General features: G+C 40.6%; 1 protein-coding gene across 2 annotated transcripts in view; it reads left to right on the top strand.

Annotated features, from left to right (window-relative positions):
* LSAMP (limbic system associated membrane protein) overlaps positions 1-25,492 on the top strand; it is a 705,546-nt gene that overhangs the window by 660,300 nt on the left and 19,754 nt on the right. Inside the window, exons 5-7 of one of the 2 annotated variants that reach the window (XM_068976034.1) lie at positions 9,121-9,241; positions 9,708-9,856; positions 20,287-20,322. In XM_068976034.1, the coding sequence (XP_068832135.1) occupies positions 9,121-9,241; positions 9,708-9,856; positions 20,287-20,322 (306 nt within the window). The remainder of the gene's footprint in view (positions 1-9,120; positions 9,242-9,707; positions 9,857-20,286; positions 20,323-25,492) is intronic. The other variant, XM_068976041.1, reaches the window with a different exon arrangement.

The raw sequence follows: 25,492 nt of genomic DNA, 5'->3' as shown, positions 1-25,492 counted from the left end.
AAAGTGTGTCCTGTCAGTTCTTCTCTCCTGTGTGTTTAACATGCACACACACACACGTACATACTTCACACAGACACAGACGTGCAGATGACATATATACACACATGCCCAAAAGCACACAGTCACACATGCATAGACATCTTAACCCGTATTTGAAAATATGCTTTGGACGGTGATAAGGTACTTTGCACCATCTTAAGCCTTCCATGCCATTGACCTAGGTGCTGCTGGTTCTGTATGAAGTGCCTAGCCAGGTAGATACCAATGACTCTGTTTCAGGGTTTGAAACACTAAAACCCAAGGAGGTATAATTGCCTTTCCAAAGTGACACAGAAAGCAAGGGTGAGAAAAGGGATTCAGACTCCAGTCTGTGATTCTAAAGCCCATGCCTTTCCTTGGAACAGGTGTTTTCAACTCTTAGTATGTACTAAGGGATTTATATTTCAGCTTTAATCCTCACAGCAAACTCATAGGATAATCATCCTTAGTCTGATTTTTAAAATTTGGAAACAGAGGCATAGAGAACCAAGGAAACTTGCCTTAGGTGACCTGGTCTATTCTGGGCTGCGCTCTTTCCCATGGCCTTTCTCCAGCCTGGCAGCCTTCTGAAACAGAAAGCGAAATCCCCTTCACACCAGACTTCGATGGATCCACAGATACAACGCCACTGTATCATCTATGGCACTCATTTCCAAGAAGCAAGGGGCTGCGTTTGATAAGGTCCGAAGTGTTTTTATCCTGTCACTATCTGTGATTATTTTTTAAGTAATAGAGATTTGAAATGCCAGTATTACTATTCTTTTCCAGTCCTGGGTGTGTTTCAAAGACACATTAATGATCTCAATGTTATAAAATGCTTTAGGACCTTTTTTTCACATGAAAGGCAATTTCTCTGGTGTTGATATAAGTTTATAATTAGGTTAGCCAGCTTCTTTTATGTACATACAGCCATGCCGTCCTCTTCCACCTCTTCTCTGACTTTCGGAGTTAAGATTTTATTTTCTCTTAATTGACCTTCATCTTAATTAGATTTCTGAAAGTCCAATCATGGAGTACATTGAAAATATTTATGCTTCCATTGTGTGAAACATCAAAGCGGTCGGCGTTGCAGATGGTTCCCTAGATCAAAGCCAGCCGCCTGGGTCCTATTATTATTAGTGCAATTAGTCTGACACTGCTCCTTCTTGACTGTCCCTGAAGTGTAGCTTAGAACAGAAGAAAATACTGATAATTTTCAAGAAAAGCCTTTTATAAAAATGTGAGCTTTTCCAAGTGATGAGTGAACCACAGAAGAATATGTACAGAGCCTCAAGATGCTAAAAAGACGTCATAAGAAATTACACAGAAAACTAAAATGAGCTTAGTCAGCCAGCCTGTCCTAAACAGCAGCACCTAACACATGCTTTATAAAAATTGCTCAGTAAATATTTACTGAATGAATAGGTGACCCACACGCTCACAGGTAAATTCTGCTCTCTCTTAACATTTCTCCAGACTTTGAACATTGCTATTGGTCACAAATCAAGAAGCATATTCTAAGTCAGTGTCCTTTGGAAACACCTTATTACCAGCACTTCATTAAGCTGTGTTTATATTATATTAAAACAACTAGGCACTGCACCTGTTGTCCTGTTCAAACAATTCACCGTACTTAAATGCATTTGTATTAAAAAGATGAAGTCTCCAAGATGAAATTACAGTTTGAGGTCTGGTTAGCAAAATTCATCGAAACTGACAAATTTCCAGCATCACCTTCATCACCTCATATAAGCCTGCCTACCCAGGTGGCTAAAGAATCTGCCTACCAATGCAGGAGATGCAGGTTCGATCCTTGGGTCAGGAAGATCTCCTGGAGGAGGAAATGGCAACCCACTTCAGCATTCTTGGCTAGAGAATCCCAGGGACAGAGGAGCCTGGTGGGCACAGTCCACGGGGTCGCAAAGAGCTGGCCACAGCTGAGCACAAGTGGTTGTTGTACTGTGAAGATGGCCTTTTCTTTAAGCTGATTCTGCTTCCGTTTCAAGGCACAAGGTTTGCAATTAGGTCAGGGGAGCAGAATGACTAAGAGAATTAATGGCTGAATAGATCATCATAATGAAACTGATTCAGAGTACCACTTAAAAAAAAAATCCCAGTGCTGGTAATTTTTTCCTACTTGCATCTCATTGATATTTACTCAGTTGCCAACAGATATTTGTTGCAGGGCACTGAAAGCTAGAGCAGTAAACAAAAGAGACAAAACAGTTCCTCTGTTTAGTTCACAAGCTGGATCTTACAGTCTCTCCTTTTTATTCCTCTTGGATAATCCAGGGCTTCCCTGCTAGCTCAGAGGTTAAAGCATCTGCCTCCAATGCAGGAGACCCAGGTTCAGTCCCTGGGTCGGGAAGATCCCCTGGAGAAGGAAATGGTAACCCACTCCAGTATCTTTGCCTGGAGATCCCATGGACAGAGAAGCCTGGTAGGCTACAGTCCACAAGGTCGCACAGAGTCGGACACAACTGAGCGATTTCACTGGATAATCCTTCTCCACAGCTGATCTACAGCACTGTGCACAACCATTTGCATTAGACATGCAAAATCTATTTTCTAAGTGGTAGGAGGTCCCAGAATTTACAGAAGCTAAATTATTGACCTGAAATCTCTTCAACTAAATAAACTTAGTAAAATTTCATTCAGTAGGCACGACTTCTATTTTCTCATATCTTAGAATTTAGCTACCAATTTCATCCATATACCAACCCTAAGGACAACTGTCCTCCATTTACCGGTTCTAGATGTAATTCCTCAATTTCAGTTCTCACGGAGAGTTAAAAGTAGTTACTCATGGGTTTGTCTTATCCCAGTATCCCAAGGATAATGTCTAGTGCATAGTAAGTGTTCAGCAAGTGCTGCTGCTGCTGCTAAGTCACTTCAGTTTGTCTGACTTTGTGCGACCCCATAGACCGCAGCCCACCAGGCTCCCCCGTCCCTGGGATTCTCCAGGCAAGAACAATGGAGTGGGCTGCCAGAGGGCTGAATTTTATTTGGAGTCTTCTTATACTGGATGGTTTACCTATTCTTAGAGAACTTTTTCTCAAGATCTGCCCCCAGCTGTCAGGCCTGCTGCCACCAAACCCACTGAGCAGCTCATATTCCTGCCAGCAGCTTTTCCACAGCTACCCCTCCAACTACGATCACACTGTCACTCTGTTACTTTTATTTCCTTCTTTTCTCCCTTTGAACTCAGCTCTACCTGCACTCTGGTGTCCAGAGCTAACCAACCCAACCAGGTGCTGTGGGACATGGGACCTTGGCATTTCTAAAGCTCACCCTTACATTCAATAGCCATGTATTAAAGGAAGCGAGGTTACCTACCGTATTTTCCACAACTGTGACCGGGCACATCCTTTGTCTCCAGATAATGTATCTGTATTTTAACTGAACTCTTCAATACTTTGATTCATCATCTAATGATAAAAGTTGAGGAAAATAACTGCTCCATATGGAACGAGACTGGCTACCTTCTCTAAAACTTCATGGCTACACCTCTCTATTCTCCATGACAACCTGCAGTTTACTCTGTGTTGGGGATGATGTCAGTAAAGTGAAAGTGAAAGTGAAGTCGCTCAGTCGTGTCCGACTCTTTGCAACCCCATGGACTGTAGCCTACCAGGCTCCTCAGTCCATGGGATTTTCCAGGCAAGAATACTGGAGTGGGTTGCCATTTCCTTCTCCAGGGGATCTTCCCAACCCAGGGATCAAACCCGTGTCTCCCGCATTGCAGGCAGATGCTTTACCATCTGAGCCACCAGGGAAGACACATCCTAATGTCTGTGAATCTATTATGGGATTGTCAGATGAACTATTCAGTAAGAATCGAGAGTACTGCAATTTTGTACTGTAACTTTGCAATGTGAGCAATAACCACCATTTCCTGCAAACCTCCAGAGTACCAAGACTCTATTGGAGATTTTGTATGATTCACTGTAATCACCTCACCAACAGTGGCCAACCAAGGAAGAGTGTATGGGACCTGGCCTGCTCCACAAAAGGAGTAATGACCTACTTTATCACGGACAGTTTTTGGTATATTTGGTTTAGTATTGCTGGTACATGGTGATCTTTAAAAAAAAAAAAAAAAGACAACTTTTAGTTTTATTATTTTTAAATTCTGTGAAAACAATGACACTCTTATTGCCGATGTTCTCTGCTCCCCACCCAGTTGGCCCACCATCACACATTAACCCGGGGGGATAATCAAATCATCCCATGCAGAGGACAAAAACAGAGCTCAGAGAATGTCAGCATTGTCTGCCATAAGACCAAATAGCCTGTGAGTGGTAGAGACAGGACTCTGCCCAGGTCTAACTCCAAAGCCCTCTTTCCTTCCAAGATATCATGTGAGAAATAGTAAAAATAATAATAATAAATGTAATCTCTTCAGGTGATAAATATGCTCTGATATATGAGACTTCATTTGGTTTTTCATCAAACCTGTGAGACAGGTAGGAAGGTCTTATTATCTCCACTCAAAGGTGAGAGACTCTAAGAAGTTAACATGTCACCCTCAAGAGGCCACAACCTAAGTGCAGAAGCAGCAATTGAGCCCACAAATCCTGATTTCTAATGTGGGTTTATACCCACTGTCCCAGTGCATGTTGTGCCATTTTGGGCGCCTTATGATAGCTGAAATATGTAACATCTACCTTTTAAGCTACCAGCATGCTCTCCGAAATGGTGTTCTTGCGTATTAGGAGTTAATTTCTCTCCAGAGGAACTCATTCAAATGGAAATACAGAGAAGTTCAGAGCACGGGCTTCAGAACATGAGTTCAAATATATACTCTATCAAATGCTGGTTGTGTGAATTTGCACAATTAACTAACCTTCTGCAGACCTGCCTTCTCATTCATAATATAGGGTTAATAATCCTTACTTCTAGGGCTACTATTTAGATGAAAAGAATAAATAAAGCCTAGGGGAGTGCTGACACATGGTAAATGTCTATAAATTGAATCTTTTCTTAAGAATTTTGCTCCTTTATACTATTATTCCAAACACTGGGAAGATTAAATGAGTGATATTCTGTTTGCTAGGCCACTATCATTGTTATCATGTTCATTCTAGTTGAAAGAGTCTTGTTGATGGTGATATGAGAAGAAAGCCCTTATTAATATTTTCAGAACCCGAAATTTTAATGTAATAACCAGAAGAGTCCTCTGACAATTGTAAGCTATTGCAAAGTCATGTAAAGAATAACAATGGGCCTCTGTGCAGCATTTTTATTAAGCCACATTTAATTATAACTGTATTTTGAGCGAGGACATCTATTATTTTAACCATACTAGATGTGCCACGATATGATTTGTAATAACTTTCTTAGCCTCACCTATACAAAGTTCATTACAAATGAATTTTGAAATGTTCATTCCAATAAGCTATGGAATGGAACAGACCATTGTGTCATTTGAGAAATACTAGAAGTAATGAACTATTCATACATTTATCATTCTCTGTGACTACACCTTGGTATGAGAAACTTCCTAGACGTTCAAGGAGAAGAACAAGTGTTTGGCCTTTATAACTGACCAGTTAATCCTGTCCCAAGATCAATGCATTTAAAAGTATTCCAGCCTAGTTCAACACCACCCTCACCATGCTGGCATCTCTAAGGAGCTAATACATAGCTTGTGTGTGTGTGTGTGTGTGTATGTGCACATGCATGCTCTAAGTCACTTCAGTTGTGTCTTATTCTATGTGATCCTATGGACTGTAGCTTGCCAAGGTCCTGTGTGTGTGTGTGTATGTGTGCTAAGTCACTGCAGTTGTATCTGATTGTATGTGATCCTATGGACTGTAGCTTGGCAGGGTCCTCTGTCCCTGGGATTCTCCAGGCGAGAATACTGGAGTGGGTTGTCATTCCCTTCTTCAGGGGATTTTCCCGACCCAGGGATTGAACCTGTGTCTCATGTCTCCAGCATTGGCAAGCAGGTTCTTTACCACTAGCCCACCTGGGAAAGCCAATAAATAGCTTACTACTTAGCTATTCAGGTTCTGAGAAATTAGTAAAAGAGACATACAGGAGGCCCAATTGCCCCTATTGTGAGAAGTCAACGTGGTTAGAGGTAATAACTTGGTGTGCCCCATCCACCTCCCCAGATATGGCAGCCCTGGACCAGGACAGGCCTGCCCACATGAGAGCAGGAAGGAGAGAGACTATGTAAGACATCAGTCTGGAGAAGCAGAGAACCTCTGATCCCCACCAGAAGTCTGGTCCCAGAAGAAAGAAAGAAGAGAGATGAAGCAAACAGACCAAGTTTGTTCTTCCCTAATTTTTCTGGTAGAAAAATCACCCCCTGGGTTCCAGAACAAGGAGGTTTGCTAAGTAAGCTCCCACCCACCACACGGAAGGAAACATCCAGAGTGAGGAAGAACGTTTCCGTAAAACTGTACAGCACGGACTTGTATGACTTGTATGAGGGCTGGAAGACCTCCACCATGGACTATTAATATGTTGAGGTACTCCAACTATGAGCTCCAGGGTGGAGGCGATGGAAAACATGGAGTCTGGCCCAGGTTAGGGCTGGTCATCACACTGTTAACCAGGTAGCTCCAGAAACTCATAAACACTGGTGAAAACTCATTTTACAAATTGAGAAGTTAAACAAACCCACAGACTCACAAACAAGATCAGCCTTCTGCTCAACATTCTACAGATTGTAGGGTTATTAGCAATGTAAGAGCCTAACCTAATACAGCAAAGTGGTGAAGATGGGGAACTAACATTATTCAGTGGATGGCATCACGTGGATACTCAGGTTGGAAACTTGGGTGTTATCTTTGATACTCCTCCCTCACCGTTCACAACTAATCTTGTCCGTTCTGCAGCCCATATCTTCTGTCTCAAATCTGTCCTGTTCATTCCTTTCCATCCCCTTTATCATAAACCTAGTGCAGGCTATCTCTGGGTTCCTTCAGCAATCTCCAAATGGTCCCCCCTGCACCTGGTTCCAGCATGTTTAGATGACGATATTGCAACAGTGGGACTCTAGACAAAGTAATGAGCTCTCTTAATGCTAAAGGACAGAGAATAAATTTGAGCTCAGGTCTGTCAAACTTTAATTCCAAGCTCTTAATTTTTACTCAATGCCCCGTCTCTGTACAAATACCTCCCTCATACCACTACCTCTAAATCATTACATTAACCTCTGAACTCATGTGCTGTAACAATTGACATAACCAATTACAGAATGAAAGAATTTTAAAAGGAAACTTGGTGATCATTTTAAACCAATTTCTTATTTGAAAATATGAGAAAGAAAAAGCTCAAAGGGGTACAGACATTTGACCAGGCCACAGCTCTGGTTAAGAGTCAAAATTAGACCTCCAGTTTCTATTTCTGGTTGCTAATCCTGACCCCCCAACCCATATATTAGATAAATGAGTTACAATTTTGAAATTAGCAATTTAAGGATTAAAGATATGAAAATACACTTGGGTCCTCATACTACCCATTTGTGATGAATAGGCTGTTTGGGTTAGAACTGGCCTTTTTTTTTCCAAGTTGAAGAAATACTCTATAGATCTCTAATGTGTTGTTCCTTCATTTTATAAATAATAAAACCAAGGCTCAGAAAGATAGTGTGTGATGGGAAGTCCACACAACCAAACAGAGACTAAATTCCAGCAAGCCTAGGTTCTAGTCCAGGGTTCTTTCCACTCTCCATGTTGCCTTTCTGTGTCTCCACAGGAATGAGGAGATCAATCTAAAACAGAACAACAACCCCTCCCTCTCTGGCACGTGTTTACGCATGGGCTGGCCATGCTCTCCAGGTGTACTGTAACGCCTCCTCTCTCTGACAGTAATTTAAAGACGCCCAAGCTCATGTGAAAATGAAATGGGGGAGAAAATTGCAGACTAACCTGATGCTTTTGTACACCTTTTTAAACTAAAAGAATCCAGATCTTCTAGAGGCAGAAAACTTGGAAAATAGTTTTTGATTATGAAGATAAAACCCTGAAAAAAAAGTGAGCTGAACCAGGTGCTAAAGAGCAGAGGTGAATTCAATGATTTTTTAATACTGAAGTTCACTTCACTAATTTACCCAAATAAGGTTTTTCATCTATAAAATATAAACAGGTGATTTGGGTCTATTTTATCCATGTACACACAGCCAAGTTGCCATTTTCTGGCAAATGACCTTTGGACAGAAGTCTTTTTCTCCTTGAAAAGTCCATAAATTGCACAAACACAGCATCCTCAAGCCTAGAGCTTAAGTTTACCCTTGTGGCTGAGTCCTGTGATCCTGTAAACCCTTGTTCCACTTTCCATGGGATTGCTTGAGAGAATCATGGAAAATTAGTATGTATTTCTGAGCTCATTTCAAGGCTGTCACAGTTTTGTGGGCCCAGTACTAAGCAGAAAAAATCAAGTGTTCAGCAGCCAAAGAGAGAAGATGGAACCCCAGGAAGATATTCATGTACCATGATAGACTTCAGACTGCACTCTCACTCATAAAAGCAAAACTGACCTGGAGAATGGAAATAACGAACACAGAGGAGGGAAAACAGTATAGCAATTATTTAACATCAGTTTGTTTTCCTGAATTCTTGCAGTGGTATCAGGCTAAGCCTGAGCTAAAAGGACTTTAGGGCTCTATGATTTTCGTCAGATTTCTTACTACCATCTCTGAAGGTAACAATAATAATGAAGAATGTGATGAAGGTGAAAAAGAAAAAAGCTCAGATTACACATTTCAAATCCCAAGTCCTTTAGTATCAACCACCTAATGTACAAAAAGAAAAGAAAAAACTATGTAAATATGATAACCTGTGATTGGAATAACGGATGATCTATTGGAAGAGAAAAAGAAGTCCTAGACTTCATTTCCATAAAACCCTTTTCAGTGTCACATTTAAATAAACCAAGTCTACAGTTTCACTGATCTCTTATTTTCATTTAGTTTTCTAGTGATCAGTCCCATTCAGCCAATCACATCATTCACATAAATGGAGCTTTAAGGCGGTTTTGGTCCTGCTCCTCTGCAGTCACACTATTCTTTCTAATTCCTCTTGGTGTGGAAATTCTGGTGCGCCATCCAAAGCTCATGTAAACTAAACTGTCTGTCTGTCCTTCCTATAGATCCTCCCACTATCACGGAATCCAAGAGCAACGAAGCCACCACCGGCCGAAAAGCTTCCCTCAAATGCGAAGCCTCGGCAGTGCCTGCGCCTGACTTTGAGTGGTACCGAGATGACACCAGGTTTGTTCCCAATCTGCTGTGCCCCCCTGGGTCTCACCTGCTCAGCAAGGGAAACCAGAAGCCTTGATGAAACACCCACCCTAGCTGTAATTACTAGGTCTTTCCAATTAGACTATTCCTTTTCCAAGGCTTTTTACCTGGTGCTTTGGGACTGTAGCTCTTAGACTCCAGCCCCAAAGCATGCAAGTTACATGCACAGAGTGGGCAGTTTCCACCTGCATGTCTTTCTTGCCTGGAACAGAAACCAAAGCCCAGTGAAACTCATCTGTTCCCGAGCTGTCTCCATTGGTAGACTTTGATTCTGATACTTTGGGACTGTGCCATTAAAATGAGGAATTGAGCAGGAGCAACAAGCTCTAACTACTTCCTTTCGCTCCCTTTTCTTCAGTTTAAAAGATGAAAAATAAATGACTGCACCAAATCTTCATAGTTGTTTCTCTTTACTCTTCTGTGTTTGAACCCTTAGGATAAATAGTGCCAATGGCCTTGAGATTAAGAGCACGGAGGGCCAGTCTTCCCTGACAGTGACCAATGTCACTGAGGAGCACTATGGCAACTATACATGTGTGGCTGCCAACAATCTGGGGATGACCAACGCCAGCCTCGTCCTTTTCAGTAAGTATGCCGAAGAGGGAGCCCACTTAGGAGAACCAAGTCAAAGTTTCTCCCGTGGAAAATTTGAAAATCATTCCCTTACTATTAAATATAAACATATGCAAAAATCAGAGTATCACCTCTGAAACAAAACCACAAGTTCTCAATCCCTATCATAAGACAAAATTTACTAATGGAATACCTGCCCTTTCTAGTCCCTGATTCACTTGTGATAACTGCCTTGTTTCTTTGTCTGATTTTTTTAGTTTTTCTTTCCTGATTGGTTAAACTGTAAGAATATTCATTGAACAAAAATCTCTCTGGTGATGGTCTCTTTAAGGAGCCTAGATGATGTAAGATCCTGGAAAAGTGGATGGCTCTTTAAAAATGGCAGGCATGGTGCTGGGAGAAGGGCGAGGCTGGAAAAAGAAAGTGTATTTTTAACAACACAAGAGGTAGAGTGGAATGAATGATTAAAACATAATATAAAATCTGAAGGAGGAGCAATGGTTGCAGAAAGGTTTCAGTGTGGCAACAGGAAACATTATTTGTCTGATAGATTTTTTGGAAGAAAAATAGGATGATGAGAGAGAGAAGCAAAGTTTCTTCTGAAGACCAAAGAAGATCCTCAAGGCAGACTAAGGAAGGACAAGTTGTTTTAAGCTACTGGAAACAGTAATTTCATAGGAAAGCCCACCTTCTAGCCTTTCCCTTGAAGAGCATGTTATAGTTAGATACCTGCCCCCTGACTTGGCCTGGCGGCTATGAGCGTAGAATCAGATGCCTCCTGAAAAACAGAACCATGATCCATGAGATCAGTGAAAATGAGGACAATTAGGATAGGAAAATGTTTATCAGATTAAGTAAAACAAACCAAAGAGTTAGCACATGCTGGACCAGAGAGTTCATTTGGCCAGAGAAAGTCCAACAAATTTATTATTATTATTATTATGAAATAACAAGCTACTAGAAGATTTATTGTTGTTATTGTTTCCTTCATGGGCTAAATTGGAAAATTTAGAAACACTAGGGCCAGGAGAAATGTCTTCATCTTGCTTTATCCAGTTTAGATAAGCCTTCAAGGAAAAGATTTTTAAGAGAAGAAGCAATTTAAGAGTTCCCTTGAAACATAGTATTAAAGTCATTTAAAAACTGCTCAAGATCCAACTCCACTTACTAAAAAACAAAAAAACAAAACACCACCACAAACTCTTCTGAATTTGACCTTCATTTTCTTATCCATAACTCCCATTGACTTCAGTCTGTACGTTTGATGGGATACAGCTGTGCTACAAATGTTGTGTCAATATGAAGTTTAAAATTCATATCCCTGTCTACTTGTCTTCAAAGACCAAACATGAGTTTTTTTGACTTAAGCTGGAGACACTGCTATCTCAAAACAATTGAGAAGACATTTATTTAGAAATGTACTTACCTGTTTCATTCCTGACATTAGGGATTCCATAAATAGAGGGGAAAGCAGCCTCAACTCTGAAACTTGAGATTCTGACAAATCTAAGGGGAGCTGATTAAGTAGAACAACATACAGTTAACAAGAGGTTTTTAGGGGGATTGGAAAAAAGAAAATGATATAATTGGATTAGTTAGAGAAAGTGAGCAACTATAAATTGGCATAAAAGTATCTTCTTTTCCCACTCAGAAGGACTGTGCTAATGACATACTTCAAATAATAAATACAATGATACCTATAGACTGAGAAAGAGGAAGGGCAAGAAGGATAGAAAGATGGTGTAGGCTCCAAGGTAGCCTATTTTACACAGGGATGAAAGAAAGAAAAAGAGGAAGAAGGGGAAAAGAATCATTTGAAGAGGAGAAAAAGAGCACAGGCTAGGTCAAAGATAATAGAGATACCGCTGGTGGTAAGGAAAGGTCATCTCAAGCTCTAAAATACTGTGGTTCTGTTCACAAAAGTCCACGTAAAGGACTCCACCCAGTAAGATGAAGAAATATCAAGAATCTTACAGAATTTCTGCTTGTTAACTAAGAATCAAGAAATTGGGCAAGTGTATCATGGTCATATTGTCCTTGACGGTTTTGCAGAAGTCACCCTCATTATACATCTGAGAAGTGCACAGGGCTGTGATTAATGTGCCATTTCCGGGGGACCCTCTTCAGGGCCGCCCACACAGGCATCTGCTCTGCACACAGGCACCTGTCTCAGCATTCGGCCTGGAATTGATTTCCCATTTGGTGGGAAGGTTAGGAGGTGTAATCCTTACAGAAGAACAGATGCAAAAGGTCACTGAGCTTTGAGGTGAAAAGAAGCTATTAAAATTGCCAAACATTAGTGAATTTACAGTCCTGTTTTTTCGACCCAAGGCCCAAGCCCTTTGTAAGGGGAAATCTCTGCTTCTTGTAGGAGGAATAGCAAGTCCACCATGCCCACCCTGCCACCCCAGTTTGGGTTTGGGAGATACGTTGTTAAAGCCTTCATAGCTGGATATTTTAGGAACATGACTCTATTGTAGCCAGTTCTGCACAGGCAAAAGAAAGGTGGGGGTGGAGGAAGAGAGCACACAAGAAAAAGAAGACAAGGAAAAAAGAAAGTACGTGTGTGAGCATATTGCCTATTACTTAGATTCAAAGTAGACAGGTTTATTGGGAAGAAGGAAGACGCTGCTGGTAGCAGTGCTTTCCCACAGAACAAGGTCAGGAGGAGAGAGATGCTTGGGAGAGTGGCTGCAGCCAGCCCCATGTGACAGACAGCATTATGTGGACAGCAGGGTGCTCTGCTGACCCAGCCAGTCCAGAGCATTCGAGGCAGCTGGTGAGCTGCGGCCAGCCAGAGGCAGAGGCAGGTAAATCTCGAGCCAGAACCCCTGAAGAGTTCACAATTATCCACCTTCACAGGGGCATCAGCATATTTTCCATGTCTACCACAGTGACGTGTGCTGACTGTGTACACAGTGTCAGTTTGCGGTCACTGATATATCCACCACACACAGACATACACTTCTTCACACTCTATTCAAATACTGACCTCCAAAAGGGTCAAATAATTGAACCAGAGGGCAAGAATACATTGTATTCATAGTAATTTTTTCTAAGCCAATGGAATCATTCCTTTCTCATTTGTCTTGTCCTCCATTCACTCTAGTCTTCTTGTTTATTTGGAGAAGGCAATGGCCCCCCACGCCAGTACTCTTGCCTGGAAAATCCCATGGATGGGGGAGCCTGGTAGGCTGCAGTCCATGGGGTCGCTAAGGATCCCTAATACCTTAGTCTATTTAGCCAAGTAATGCGTTTGATAGCTTTGTCTTCATCCTGGGCAAAGTGTTACATTGTATCACTTTTCTGAACACATTAATCCAGCAGTACAACATGGATGGACAAGGATTCATCTCCTTAGCTTTTGTCAGATGTAGGAATATGCATCATATGGGTGAAGGCTGGGTCTGGTGGTGCCAAGAGATATTCTATTGTCAGCATATGTAAAATAACAGATCCCATGTCTCCAAACTTGTAACTGCAAGATACCCACAAAGGGAAACTATCTTGTTTCAGTGCTTACATGGAGTTATTTTTAAAGAAATAAATAGGGAGGAAGAATAAGGTGATTCTATCCATAATATAATGACTTTTTATCAAGTGAGTACGTAGGACATACTGTGCACGTGCCAAACACCTAACATGTGTGATCTTGCTTAATCATCAGGAAAGATGATTTACTTTACCAGGCGCTCGATTTCCTCCATTCTACAAAGAGGTCAAATAATTAGTGCAACTAAATATGACTTACGGGATTTAAACCCAGGTGACTTCCTTGCTTTTGAACTGTGGTGTTGGAAAAGACTCTTGAGAGTACCTTGGACTGCGAGGAGATCCAACCAGCCCATCCTAAAGGAGCTCAGTCAGTCCTGGGTGTTCATTGGAAGGACTGATGCTGAAGCTGAAACTCCAATACTTTGGCCACCTCATGCGAAGAGTTGATTCATTAGAAAAGACCCTGATGCTGGGAGGAATTGAGGGCACGAGGGGAAGGGGACGACAGAGGATGAGACGGCTGGATGGCATCACTGACTCGATAGACATGAGTTTGAGTGAACTCCAGGAGTTGGTGATGGACAGGGAGGCCTGGCATGCTCCAATTCATGGGATCGCAGAGTTGGACATGACTGAGCAACTGAACTGAACTGAACTGAACCTCCTTCCAGAGTCCAGGCTCCAGACTAACACATTATCTAGATGTGTATACGTAGATGCTCAGAGGGCTCAAACAAAACCTTGTGCATACCAGGAGACCTCGCAGAGACTGAACCAGACCTGCCTTTGAGTGTTTGAATGTCTCCTGAGGAGGTACAGGTCAGCAGTGGCCTGTGGCAGGGGCTCTGGGTGCAGCAGACCTGGGCGTGGCATAAGCCCTCTTGGAGGAGATTGCCATTAACCCCACCATAGAGCCACCAGAATTTTCACAGGAATGGGGAGACAGACTCTTGGAGGGCACAAACAAAACCTGTGCACTCCAGGACCCAGGAGAAAGGAGTAGTGACCCCACAAGAGACTGATCCAGACTTGCCTGGGAGTGTCCAGGAGTCTCCAGTGGAGGCGTGGGTCAGTGATGGCCTGCTGGAGGGTCAGGGGCACTGAGTGGGGCAGTGCACGCATGGGACCTTTTGAAGGAGGCCTCCATTATCTTCATTACCTCCACCATAGTTTGGTCTCAGGTCAACAACAGGGAGGGAACACAGCCCTGCCCATCAACAGAAAATTGGATTAAAGATTTACTGAGTATAGCCCCACACATCACAACAAGACCCAGTTTCCCCCACAGTCATTCTCTCCCATCAGGAAGCTACCATAAGCCTCTTATCCTTATCCCACAGAAGGCAGACAGAATGAAATCCACAACCACAGAAAACTAATCAAGCTGATCACATGGACCACAGCCTTGTCTGACTCAATGAAACTATGAGCCATGCTGTGTAGGGCCACCCAAGACGGACAGGTCATGGTGGAGAGCTCTGACAAAATATGGTCCACTGGGGATGAGAATGGCAAACCATTTCAGTATTCTTGCCTTGAAACCCCATGAACAGAATGAAAAGGCAAAAAGATAGGACACTGACAGATGAACTCCCCAGATCAGTGGGTGCCCAATATGCTACTGGAGAAGAGTGGAGAAACAACTCCAGAAAAAATAAAGAGACAAAGCCAAAGTGAAGGCAATGCCCAGTTGGGGATGTGACTGGTGATGGAAGTAAAGTCCAATGCTGTAAAGAACACTATTGCACAGGAACCTGGAATGTTAGGTCCATGAATCAAGGTAAATTGGAAGTGGTCAAACAGAAGATAACAAGAGTCAGTGAACTAAAATAGACTGGAATGGGCGAATTTAACTCAGATGACCATTATATCTATTACAGTGGGCATGAATCCTTTAGAAGAAATGGAGTAGCCCTCATAGTCAACAAAAGAGTCTGAAATGCAGCACTTGGGTGCAATCTCAAAAATGAAAGAATGATCTCTGTTCATTTTCAAGGCAAACCATTCAGTATCAAAGTAATCCAAATCTATGCCCCAACGAGTAAAGCTGAAGAAGCTGAAGTTGAACGGTTCTATGAAAACCTACAAGGCCTTCTAGAACTAACACAAAAAAAAAGATGTCCTTTTCATTATATGGGACTGGAATGCAAAAGTAGGAAGTCAAGAGATACCTGGAGTATCAGGCAAATTTGGCCTTGGAGTACAAAATGAAGCAGGGCAAAGGCTAAAAGAGTTTTGTGAAGAGAATGCACTGGTCATAGCAAACAACGTCTTCCAACAACACAAGAGATGACTCTACACATGGACATCACCAGATGGTCGACACCAAAATCAGACTGATTATATTCTTTGCACCCAAAGATGGAGAAGCTCTATACAGTCAGCAAAAAACAAGTACAGGAGCTGACTGTGGCTCAGATCATGAACTCCTTATTGCCAATTCAGACTGAAATTGAAGAAAATAGGGAACACCTCTAGGCCATTCAGGTATGACCTAAATCAGATCCCTCACGATTATACAATGTAAGTGACAAATAGACTCAAGGGATTAAATCTGATAGAGTGCCTGAAGAACTATGGATAGAAGTTTGTGACATTGTACAGTGATCGAGACCATTTCCAAGAAAAAGAAAGACAAAATGGTTATTTGAGGAGGCCTTACAAATAGCTGAGAAAAGAATAGAAGCTAAAGACAAAGGAGAAAAGGGAAGATAAAAGCATCTGAATGCAGAGTTCCAAAGAATAGCACAGAGAGATAAGAAAGCCTTCCTCAGTCATCAGTGCAAAGAAATAGAGAAAAACAATAGAATGGAAAAGACTCAGGATCTCTTTAAGAATATTAGAGATACCAAGGAAATATTTCATGCAAAGATGGGCACAATAAAGGACAGAATGGTAGGGACCTAACAGAAGCAAAAGATATGAAGAAGAGGTGGCAAGAATACACAGAAGAACTAAACAAAAAAGATCTTCATGATCCAGAGAACCACGATGGTGTGTATCACTCACCTAGAATCACTCACCAGGCATCCTGGAATGCAAAGTCAAGTAAGCCTTAAGAAGCATCACTATGAACAAAGCTAGTGGAGGTGATGGAATTCTAGTTGAGCTCTTTTAAATCCTAAAAGATGATGTTGTAAAAGTGCTGCACTCAATATGCCAGCAAATTTGGAAAACTCAGCAGTTTCCCAAACAAGACTGGAAAAGGTCAGTTTTTATTCCAATCCCAAAGAAAGGCCATGCCAAAGAATGTTCCAGCTACCACACAATTGCACTCATCTAACACACTAGCAAAGTAATGCTCAAAATTCTCCAAGCCAGGCTTCAACAGTACATGAACCAAGAACTTTCAGATGTTCAAGTTGGATTTAGAAAAGGCAGAGGAACCAGAGGTTAAATTGCCAACATCCATTGGATCATCTAGAAAGCAAGAGAATTCCAGAAAAGCATTTACTTCTGCTTTATTGACTATGCCAAAGCCTTTGTCTGTGTGGATCACAACAAACTATGGAAAATTCTGAAAGAGATGGTAATAGCAGACCACCTGACCTGCCTCCTGAGAAATCTGTATCCAGGTCAAGAAGCAACAGTTAGAACTGGACATGGAACAACAGACTGCTTCCAAATAGGAAAAGGAGTATGTCAAGGCTGTATATTGTCACCCTGTTTATTTAATTTATATGCAGAGCACATCATGCAAAATGCTGGGCTGGATGAAGCAGAAGCTGGAATCAAGATTGCTGGGAGAAATATCAATAGCCTCAGATACACAGATTACACCACCCTAATGGCAGAAAGCAAAGAGGAACTGAAGACCCTCTTGCTGAAAGTTGGCTTAAAATTCAACATTCAGAAAACTAAGATCATGGCATCTGGTACCATCACTTCATGGCAAATAGATGGAGAAACAATGGAAACAGTGGCAGACTTTATGTTTTGGGGCTCCAAAATCACTGCAGATGGTGACTGCAGCCATGAAATTAAAAGATGCTTGCTCCTTGGAAGAAAAGCTGTGACCGACCTAGACAGCATATTAAAAAGAAGAGACATTACTTTGCCAACAAAGGTCTGTCTAGTCAAAGCTATGGTTTTTTCCAGTAGTCATGTATGGATGTGAGAGTTGGACTGTAAAGAAACCTGAGTGCTGAAGAATTGATGCTTTTGAACTGCGGTGTTGGAGAAGACTCTTGAGAGTCATTTGGACTGCAAGGAAATCAAACCAGTCAATCCTAAAGGAAAGCAGTCCTGAATATTCATTGGAAGGACTGATGCTGAAGTTGAAACTCCAATACTTTGGCCACCTGATGCAAAGAACTGACTCATTAGAAAAGACCTTGATGCTGCACAAGAGTGAAGGCAGGAGGAGAAGGGGACGACAGAGGATGAGATGGTTGGATGGCATCACTGACTCGATGGACAGGAGTTTGAGCAAGCTCCAGGAGCTGGTGATGGACAAAGAAGCCTAGCGTGCTGCAGTCCATGGGGTCGCAAAGAGTCAGACAAGACTGAGGGACTGAACTGAACTGAACTGAACTGATGTAGGGAAGGTATGAGGAGATGTATCTTTTGTAGTTCAGAGGTAAAATGGCATCTAACTTCTTCCTCCCTTTTTCACTAATGATGTCTTTTCACTGACTAGACACTGGTTTGTTTGGTTTTTTTTCTCCTTACCCAGGGGCAATGCTTCCAACACCTCCCACTCCTATTTCCATTAACTCTCACCAGCCTGGGTTTGCTACACTAGTGAGACTGTTGGCTTGTCTTTGGTACCTTGAGATTTTGAGCAGAGAGTCCAGCCTTATACTCAGCTTTTGACCCTTAGGAAGGGAGTATTCAACAGATTAAAGAAAGACAATTCTACTGATCAGTTACCTTTTATTTTAGAGAAATACATGGATTAGTAAGATATTTTGAGATGACTGAATATAAAAGAATAAAAATACAAAGAAATCTACACTAAGGCAGTACCACATCAATGTATGGAAGTTTTACAATTCTCTTTTTAATTAAAAAAATCGTTAACCTATGCTTGATGAAATTTCAAGTACCACCTAAGCAACCCAGCCCTGGAGGGGACGCTTTAAATGAGAGTCTCCCTGCTTCTTTCAAAGCCATTTTACTATCTCTGGGGCCCAGTGTTTAAGTATACACCACTTGATGATGCTAGTTAAGACTTAGCAAAGCCTCTCAACCAGCTACTCTTGGATGAAATGAAAGTGAAATGATGTTGGAAGAATAAGGCTTAAAAAGCTGGGATGGGGAAGGATCTAAGGAAAGATAAGTCAGTAGGGAATTAAGAGAATGAGAATAACTAATGGGCCATGATGGGGCTAAGATGATGATAACAGGGTGGAGCTAAGACGATAATGACAAGCTGGGAAACTTGAAGAGGTGACGAGGAGGGTGGATGAGATGGTTTAGCAATATAAATGGTCTTGTTGAAATGAGAGCAGAGTGCATTTATCCAGCTGTGAACAGTGTGATGAGAAAATATTAAGCTGAATCATTTAAACAGGCTGAATAGTAATTGTAATAATAAAAATAAGATAGGATGTATAGAATATAATATGGAACAGTAGTCTCCAACTGCTCTATAAATGCTGAAAGCAGTTTAGCTATTTATTTTCAAAGCTGGAAACTTTAATACCAAGTAACTGGTGGAGATTTAAAGCATTTTTCTCCTCCATACTTGTCGAACTAAGACACAATTGTTCACTGTGCTGTTATTGACCTGTTCCATCTTAATGCACTTACAGAACTTTGGCATTAAACCACAACTTTCATCCAAGTTAGAGGAAAGCTCACTCTGCAAGGAGACTTGTTTTTCTTAATGTCCATATGTACCGAGTGCCCAAATTTCAACCAAAAATCTAGTCAGAATTTCTGATATATGATGGCAAGCAGATCAGATGTGAATATGTAAATATGCTTTCCTCTTTATGGTTTAGACTGTTGTTAATTTTCATTTATCCCTGGTCTTTATCTAACCAAGCTGCTAGGAGGAATGTAGAAAAGCATTATGATTATACTTACATTATAGGGTTTGGGGGTACCAAGTAAAGCATCTTATCCTTAATGCAACATTCTCTCTCTCTGAAAGAGCCTCAGAGAAGAGTTGTATTAAACCTGGATTTTAATGAGTCAGATAGAGGATACCTTAAAGCCTGAGCTCTTTCAGCATGTTCAGTTTATGGTTAGTAGCTTTGGGATCGAACTCAGAAACTTGTAAACTGAGACCCTTGTGTTTAAAAGACAAGCATGTCTTACTACTCACCAGTAGGTGTCATCAAGCACATTTGACTTCAAACTTCAGATGAGATTGTGTTATCATAAGTGGGTGGGATTAAGGAAAAGACTAAAAATCAAATTGTATCATGGCAAGAAGCTTATATCCTGGCATAACTCTTGTCCTGGTATCAGTAATGTGGAAGGGAAAATTTGAAGGAAAATCTGAATTACTGTTTACCAAAATAAATTTTCCAGATGCTTGGCTAAAGCTGATATGAACAGGAGAGCTTAGAGGGAGGAAAGGAGCCCTTAGTTACCACAGGTTCATCCATCAGAAGTTAAAGAGCCCAGCAGCAGGACCAAGACACATGTTCTGAATCTGATCACTACTAATTTAAACACTCCAAAAAGTCTGTGATCTTGGTGGGTTCTCCAGAGGAGGGTAGGATTCTGTTTGTAAGGTCCGCAATAGGGTGTTATCCTCTACTCTAGCTAATTTTTTTAAAGGCTTTGGATTTAAAATTTTACTAACAGCTCTCTGATCATTTAGCACTGGCAGGAAGGACAGACAAATGCTCTATATGAGACATGATCCCCTGGGTATGAAAACTCTTCTGTTTTATAATTGTCCAAGTAGCTAAACATGAGGAAGACATATCTATATCTATTTATCTATCCATATAAATTCTCCATGATGCTTACTGTTTTTTCCCCTTTAGAGCGTGTTTCACCCACAATCCCCCACCCCCTTCAAGGTCAGTATTGTTTTTATCATCATAGCTCAATTGCTGGGTCATTCTCCATCATCTGTAGTGTTCAAAACACAAAAAGGGATAAATATATTCACAAAATCCACACACACACATACAAATAGGAACTTTTTTTTTTTTTTTAATTTAAACCTTCAAAGAAAAGTCAGTCAATTGTCCTCACATGAATTGTAAGGCAGAAAGCTGGTCTATACTTCAAGTTGGTCAGTAACTGTGGAGATAGTACTAAGCTAAGAAAGTGATTTTTTGTTCAATTAATACATATTACAGGTAACTATGAACTTACATATTTGGAACATAGCTAGTTAAATGCTGTAGCTCATAAATATATGAATCTTCTAACTGACCCCCTTATACAATCCAAATCTGAAATCATTTGTATCACTTGTAAAAATGAATTTATCTATCACCAAAGGTTGAACTCAACCATATTATGAGGACATTTCTTTTTCTTAAAATTGTGGCTAATTTGGGGACTTTTCCTTTTAAACACAACTATTTTAGAAAGCACAAATGAGAAAACAAGGTAGTCATTTGGTATTCTTTTTCACAGAACTTTCTACACACTCAAATTAAATTTGCTTCCTACGTCACATTTAGATGCAAGTTATAGCCCCAACCTTCTAGCTTAAGGCTATTTAAAGGCAAATTGGCAAATAAAATTAAAACAATACAAAAATCTGAAATGAAACCAACCTACCATTGAAATTAAATTTCAGAAAAGTGATTTGCAAATAACACTCAAAGACCTGAGGAAAAAAAATGGAAAGTAGGCCATGCGGGGCCTCGTGTGGAGAAAATAAATCCAATTAAACAAGATTATCATATACACTCTAAAGGAAATGTGCTCAGAATTAAAGGTTGGAAGCTGCTGTTTTCTAAGTTTGAAGATGGATCATGTTTCATTAACACTTGTCTAAACTAAAAATTAGGCCATAAATGAGAGTAGATATGCAGAGTGTCAATAATGCAATGTGTTACATATGCATATATTCACATATAGACAGACTTATTTTAATTATATTAGAAATGAGAATCAGAAGGTTTCAGGGATCAACTAGACAACTTAATAAAAGAATTATTCTTAACTTTCAAGTAAGGTCCAAAATATTTTTAGAAGAATGCTGTTGAATAAGATTCTTCCCTAAAACATTGATGAAATCCGTTTTCTTCCCCAGCCACTAAAAATAAGACTGTTAAAATGTGTCTGTTTTTTTAGACATGACATGAGGCTTAGTGTTCATGGGAAGTATCCCATTTTGAATTCCTGACATGCCACAATTATTTTAAGGCATTTATCTTCTACCGTTGCTGCAGAGATTGACACCACTTTATCGTGTTGCCATCTTGCTGGTATCTTGATGTGGCAAACATCCACATCCACGTTTGTCCCAATGGACAACATTCTCAGAGAGGTCGTGCTCCATCCAAGACGAGCCTGTGCAGTGTCACTAGGACTCAAGGTATCCTTTATGAGAGCAGTTCTGTAGCCCCAAAGCCAAATATTTTATCTGATTACTCTTTATGATACATACAACATTGAACAAAATGAAGCCAGACACTGTTCACAAAGGAACCGTGTTTGATATTGAAAACCAGTCTGGACCAGGATAGAGCTTGTGGGATTCTGCTGAACTTGATATATTCCCACAAATGGAATTGCTGATTGGAGAATGACCCTAGTTTGATTTTATGTTGTAGATAGAGCGTAGATATAGCTTCTTTAGATCCGATAGTTTTAGAGAATATAGTTTTTCTTACTACTAATACTTAGGGCTTCTGCTGGTAGAAATTGAAAAGCTGTTCATGGAGACTTGGGGTAGCTGGTGTGAGAGGTGCTTATAGAAAGTACCCTCTTAAGTTTCCTATTTCTTACAAGCACTTTTACTTTCTAGAATATCTGTTTCCCCCTCCTCTTTTCAATCAAGATGGCAGCCCATGTGAAATGCAGTTTCCTATGGAAAAAAATACTAACACACAGGATCCTTAATCTTTTTTATAGTGCCCCTTGAGTACTGAAGTCTCTAAGAAAAGATGACTGCTTCACTGTGGTCATAGCTCTACGACAAGACACCTTCATTTCATTAAATATCCTATGTTGTCATCATCTATGTGGAATCCTACCTCCCATCCTAAAGTGTGAAGATGTCTTGACGCAGATGGTTGATGCAAAGGGCTTGAAGGATTTTGAGCCAATTAATTTCCTTAAGGTGTTTTGAAAGCAGGAGAAAGTCCCAAAGCTTCTTTCTGTCCTCCCATCATAAAAAAAGAGAACTTTCCTTCCTACTTTCCAGTAACAGAAACATATGTTTAATTTCAGCTGTTTCATTGTTAATATCTCTCATTGGAGGGTCTCCCCTCCTTACCCCCACTCTATATGGCTCATCAGGCTGACTGGGGATAAACAGGAGAGTCACAGCAGGAACGCAATCCTAAACCCCTTCAAGCTGTGATTAAACAAAAACAAGGCTCAATAAATCAAATGTATTTCCCTTGGGTTCCCTTCATCATATTACTTGATTTTCTGCAGTGATAATAATAATACTGGAATTACACCAAAGAATAATTTATATTGTCTGCAGCCAATCAGAAATTTTCAAATTTCCTTTCCTCTTATACCAGAAACAAACAACAAAAAAACCCCAAAATCAGGGTGCTTCACTGCTCCTTAATTTAAGGGACACATATAAATAAATAAAACAAATAGTGTTCCATTTTTGATCTGTTTCTGATAGGTGTTTTTCCCATTAATTTTAATTTAGGTTTATTTATTCTGAAATGAGTCCTGAATTGCATATATTTGCATAACTATCCTTGACTATATCACTGCAGAAAATCCACTAAATTGTAAAATGAGGAAAGAGCCAACTCTAAATATCTGAGGGAGCTTTTCTCACTTTGTTAGTCTCAAATCATTTCCTGAGGGCTCTGAACACTGAGACATGGTAACCGGGCTCCCATCTCCTCCCCATCAACTCGCTTGTGCACAGCCCCTTATGACGGACATGCATCAGACAGGCTCTCACATTTAGAAGGACCACAGGTGCAGAGTGAGGTGAGGAAACCAGCCTCAGTAAGTTAAAAATAAAGGGAAAGAAGAGAAAAGGCCAAGGACAAACCGCCATTGTTGTGTGTTTATCACCCTCAAGTTAAGAATTCCCGTGAGCTCAAGGCTCTCTGGTCGCAATCGCTGCCACTTAAAAAAAAAAAATTAATAACCCTAGAATCTGTCTCCTCTGTTTGCCTCCCATCTGATTATTTATCCCAAGTGAACAGCCTTTCCATTCACTAACCCCATGTGGCAAGTGGGTTTGGGAAATGTTGAGATTATCTTCCAAGTTCAGGCACTGCATTGGGTTTGTTCACAGCTGCTTGCCATTCCGTTCCTGTTTTTCCATTGATAAAACACATTGCACATGGCTGGGTTTGCATGATTAATACAGCTGTCTAAAGCTCACTCTGAAAACAAAACAACCCCTGCTCCCAAATTAAAGTTTAAAAAAATTAAAATCCAGCCCACAAACAAACCAGGCTTGTAGAAATCTGCAGTCCGCCTAGCTGGCTTCCTTCCTGCCCTTGTTGGCGAAGGGCAGGCCTGGCATCAGAACAGCCAGATTCTATTTCCAGAAAGAGGAAGAGACGGGCCTACCCTCATCCGGCACTCCCAGGAATGGGTTCTCAAGTCAGACCACTGGCATGGAAGGAAAACTGGGGGAAAATCCTCCAAAGATCCCAGGCTATGAGGGTGCCTGGACCACCCCTACAGCTTCATTTATTTTCTGTAGGATATTTTCCCAGGTATTGAAGAAAGAATGCTTCTTTTCAGCTCCTTATTATAACAGCAGTGTCACCTTGTCTAGTAATAACAGTAATAATAGTAATAATCATTAACATTGATAGTGGATGTCTCATGTAACAATAGAATTCTAAGAGCTTTTGCATGTACTAATCCAATTAATCCCCACACCCCTAAGAAACTAACATGCACCTTCTCCCATACTTTTAACCATCAAATTCCACCCAAATTTTAATCTACTCCTTGTTGCACCCAGGCACATATATAAACTCTAGCACATTGTAAATAGACATCATGTATGCATTCATGTTCATTAGATATGTATTAGATATATCTGTCTAATGAATTTTAAACACTCATCTAATTTATTTTATGTATTATAATGCTTATAATAAACAATACAATTGCCTTAATATCCATACACCTTTACAAAGTTCATTCCAGACCCACTCAACACACAGAGATTTGAAAGCTTATTCTTTAAAAAACATGAGCAGAGCTATCTGGCATCAGGACATCTAATTTCACACACTTATTCAGGCTGATTTACATACACACCTCTATTAATCATGGATAATTACTAGCATTGTTCTTTTTAATTCAGTTTTTCCAACTGTGAAATGGGAAAGAAATTATGTTTTTCATGCCTACAAACTCAAAGTGGTGTTTTAAATAATATGTAAAAGAGAGCTTCAAGTTCCTCAAAAGAATGCTTATTGAATTCAAAATCATCCTATTCAGATACACATTTATCTTATAATTTTTAAAGATGTGCTTGTATCGAGTATTACGTTGCCTAGATATTAATTTGATAAAAATTTGGTTTGGCTCCATTATGTGCTTGTGCATAGTCACTCAATTGTGTCCAACTCTTTGCGATTCCATGGACTGTAGGCCTCCAGGCTCCTCTGTTCATGGGACACTCCAGGCAAGAATACTGGAGTGGGCAGCCATTCTCTTCTCCAGGGGGTCTTCCTGACTCAGGGATTGACCCCAGGTCTACTTCATTGCAGGTGGATTCTTTACCATCTGAGCCACCAGGGAAACCCCTATAGATGGCTGTATTTTGGATTCTAGGGGTGTCTGAAATACCCACACTGTTAACAATTTAAACACAGAAGTATCCTAAGGCCAAACAAATTATACTTTTCATTATTTTTCAACACTGTCATAATGCTCCACTTCAGAGGAGCTGCAGTTACACAGTTCTCTACTGTGAGGCACACACTTGTGGTGGGTGCCCAATTGGGCATCAGCACCTGTCAGACTAGTCCATAATGATCAATTTAAAAAACCTGCCCTTTTTTTCTTGTCAAAGGTGTAAAGCATGTCCTAGGAAAGGCTTCAGTGTTTAAGTGC

The sequence above is a fragment of the Capricornis sumatraensis genome, chromosome 1 (genome assembly GCF_032405125.1).
Source record: "Capricornis sumatraensis isolate serow.1 chromosome 1, serow.2, whole genome shotgun sequence".
Taxonomy (NCBI): Eukaryota; Metazoa; Chordata; class Mammalia; order Artiodactyla; family Bovidae; genus Capricornis; species Capricornis sumatraensis.
Note: the sequence above shows the minus strand (reverse complement) of the source record. Positions and strands in the feature narration are given on the sequence as shown.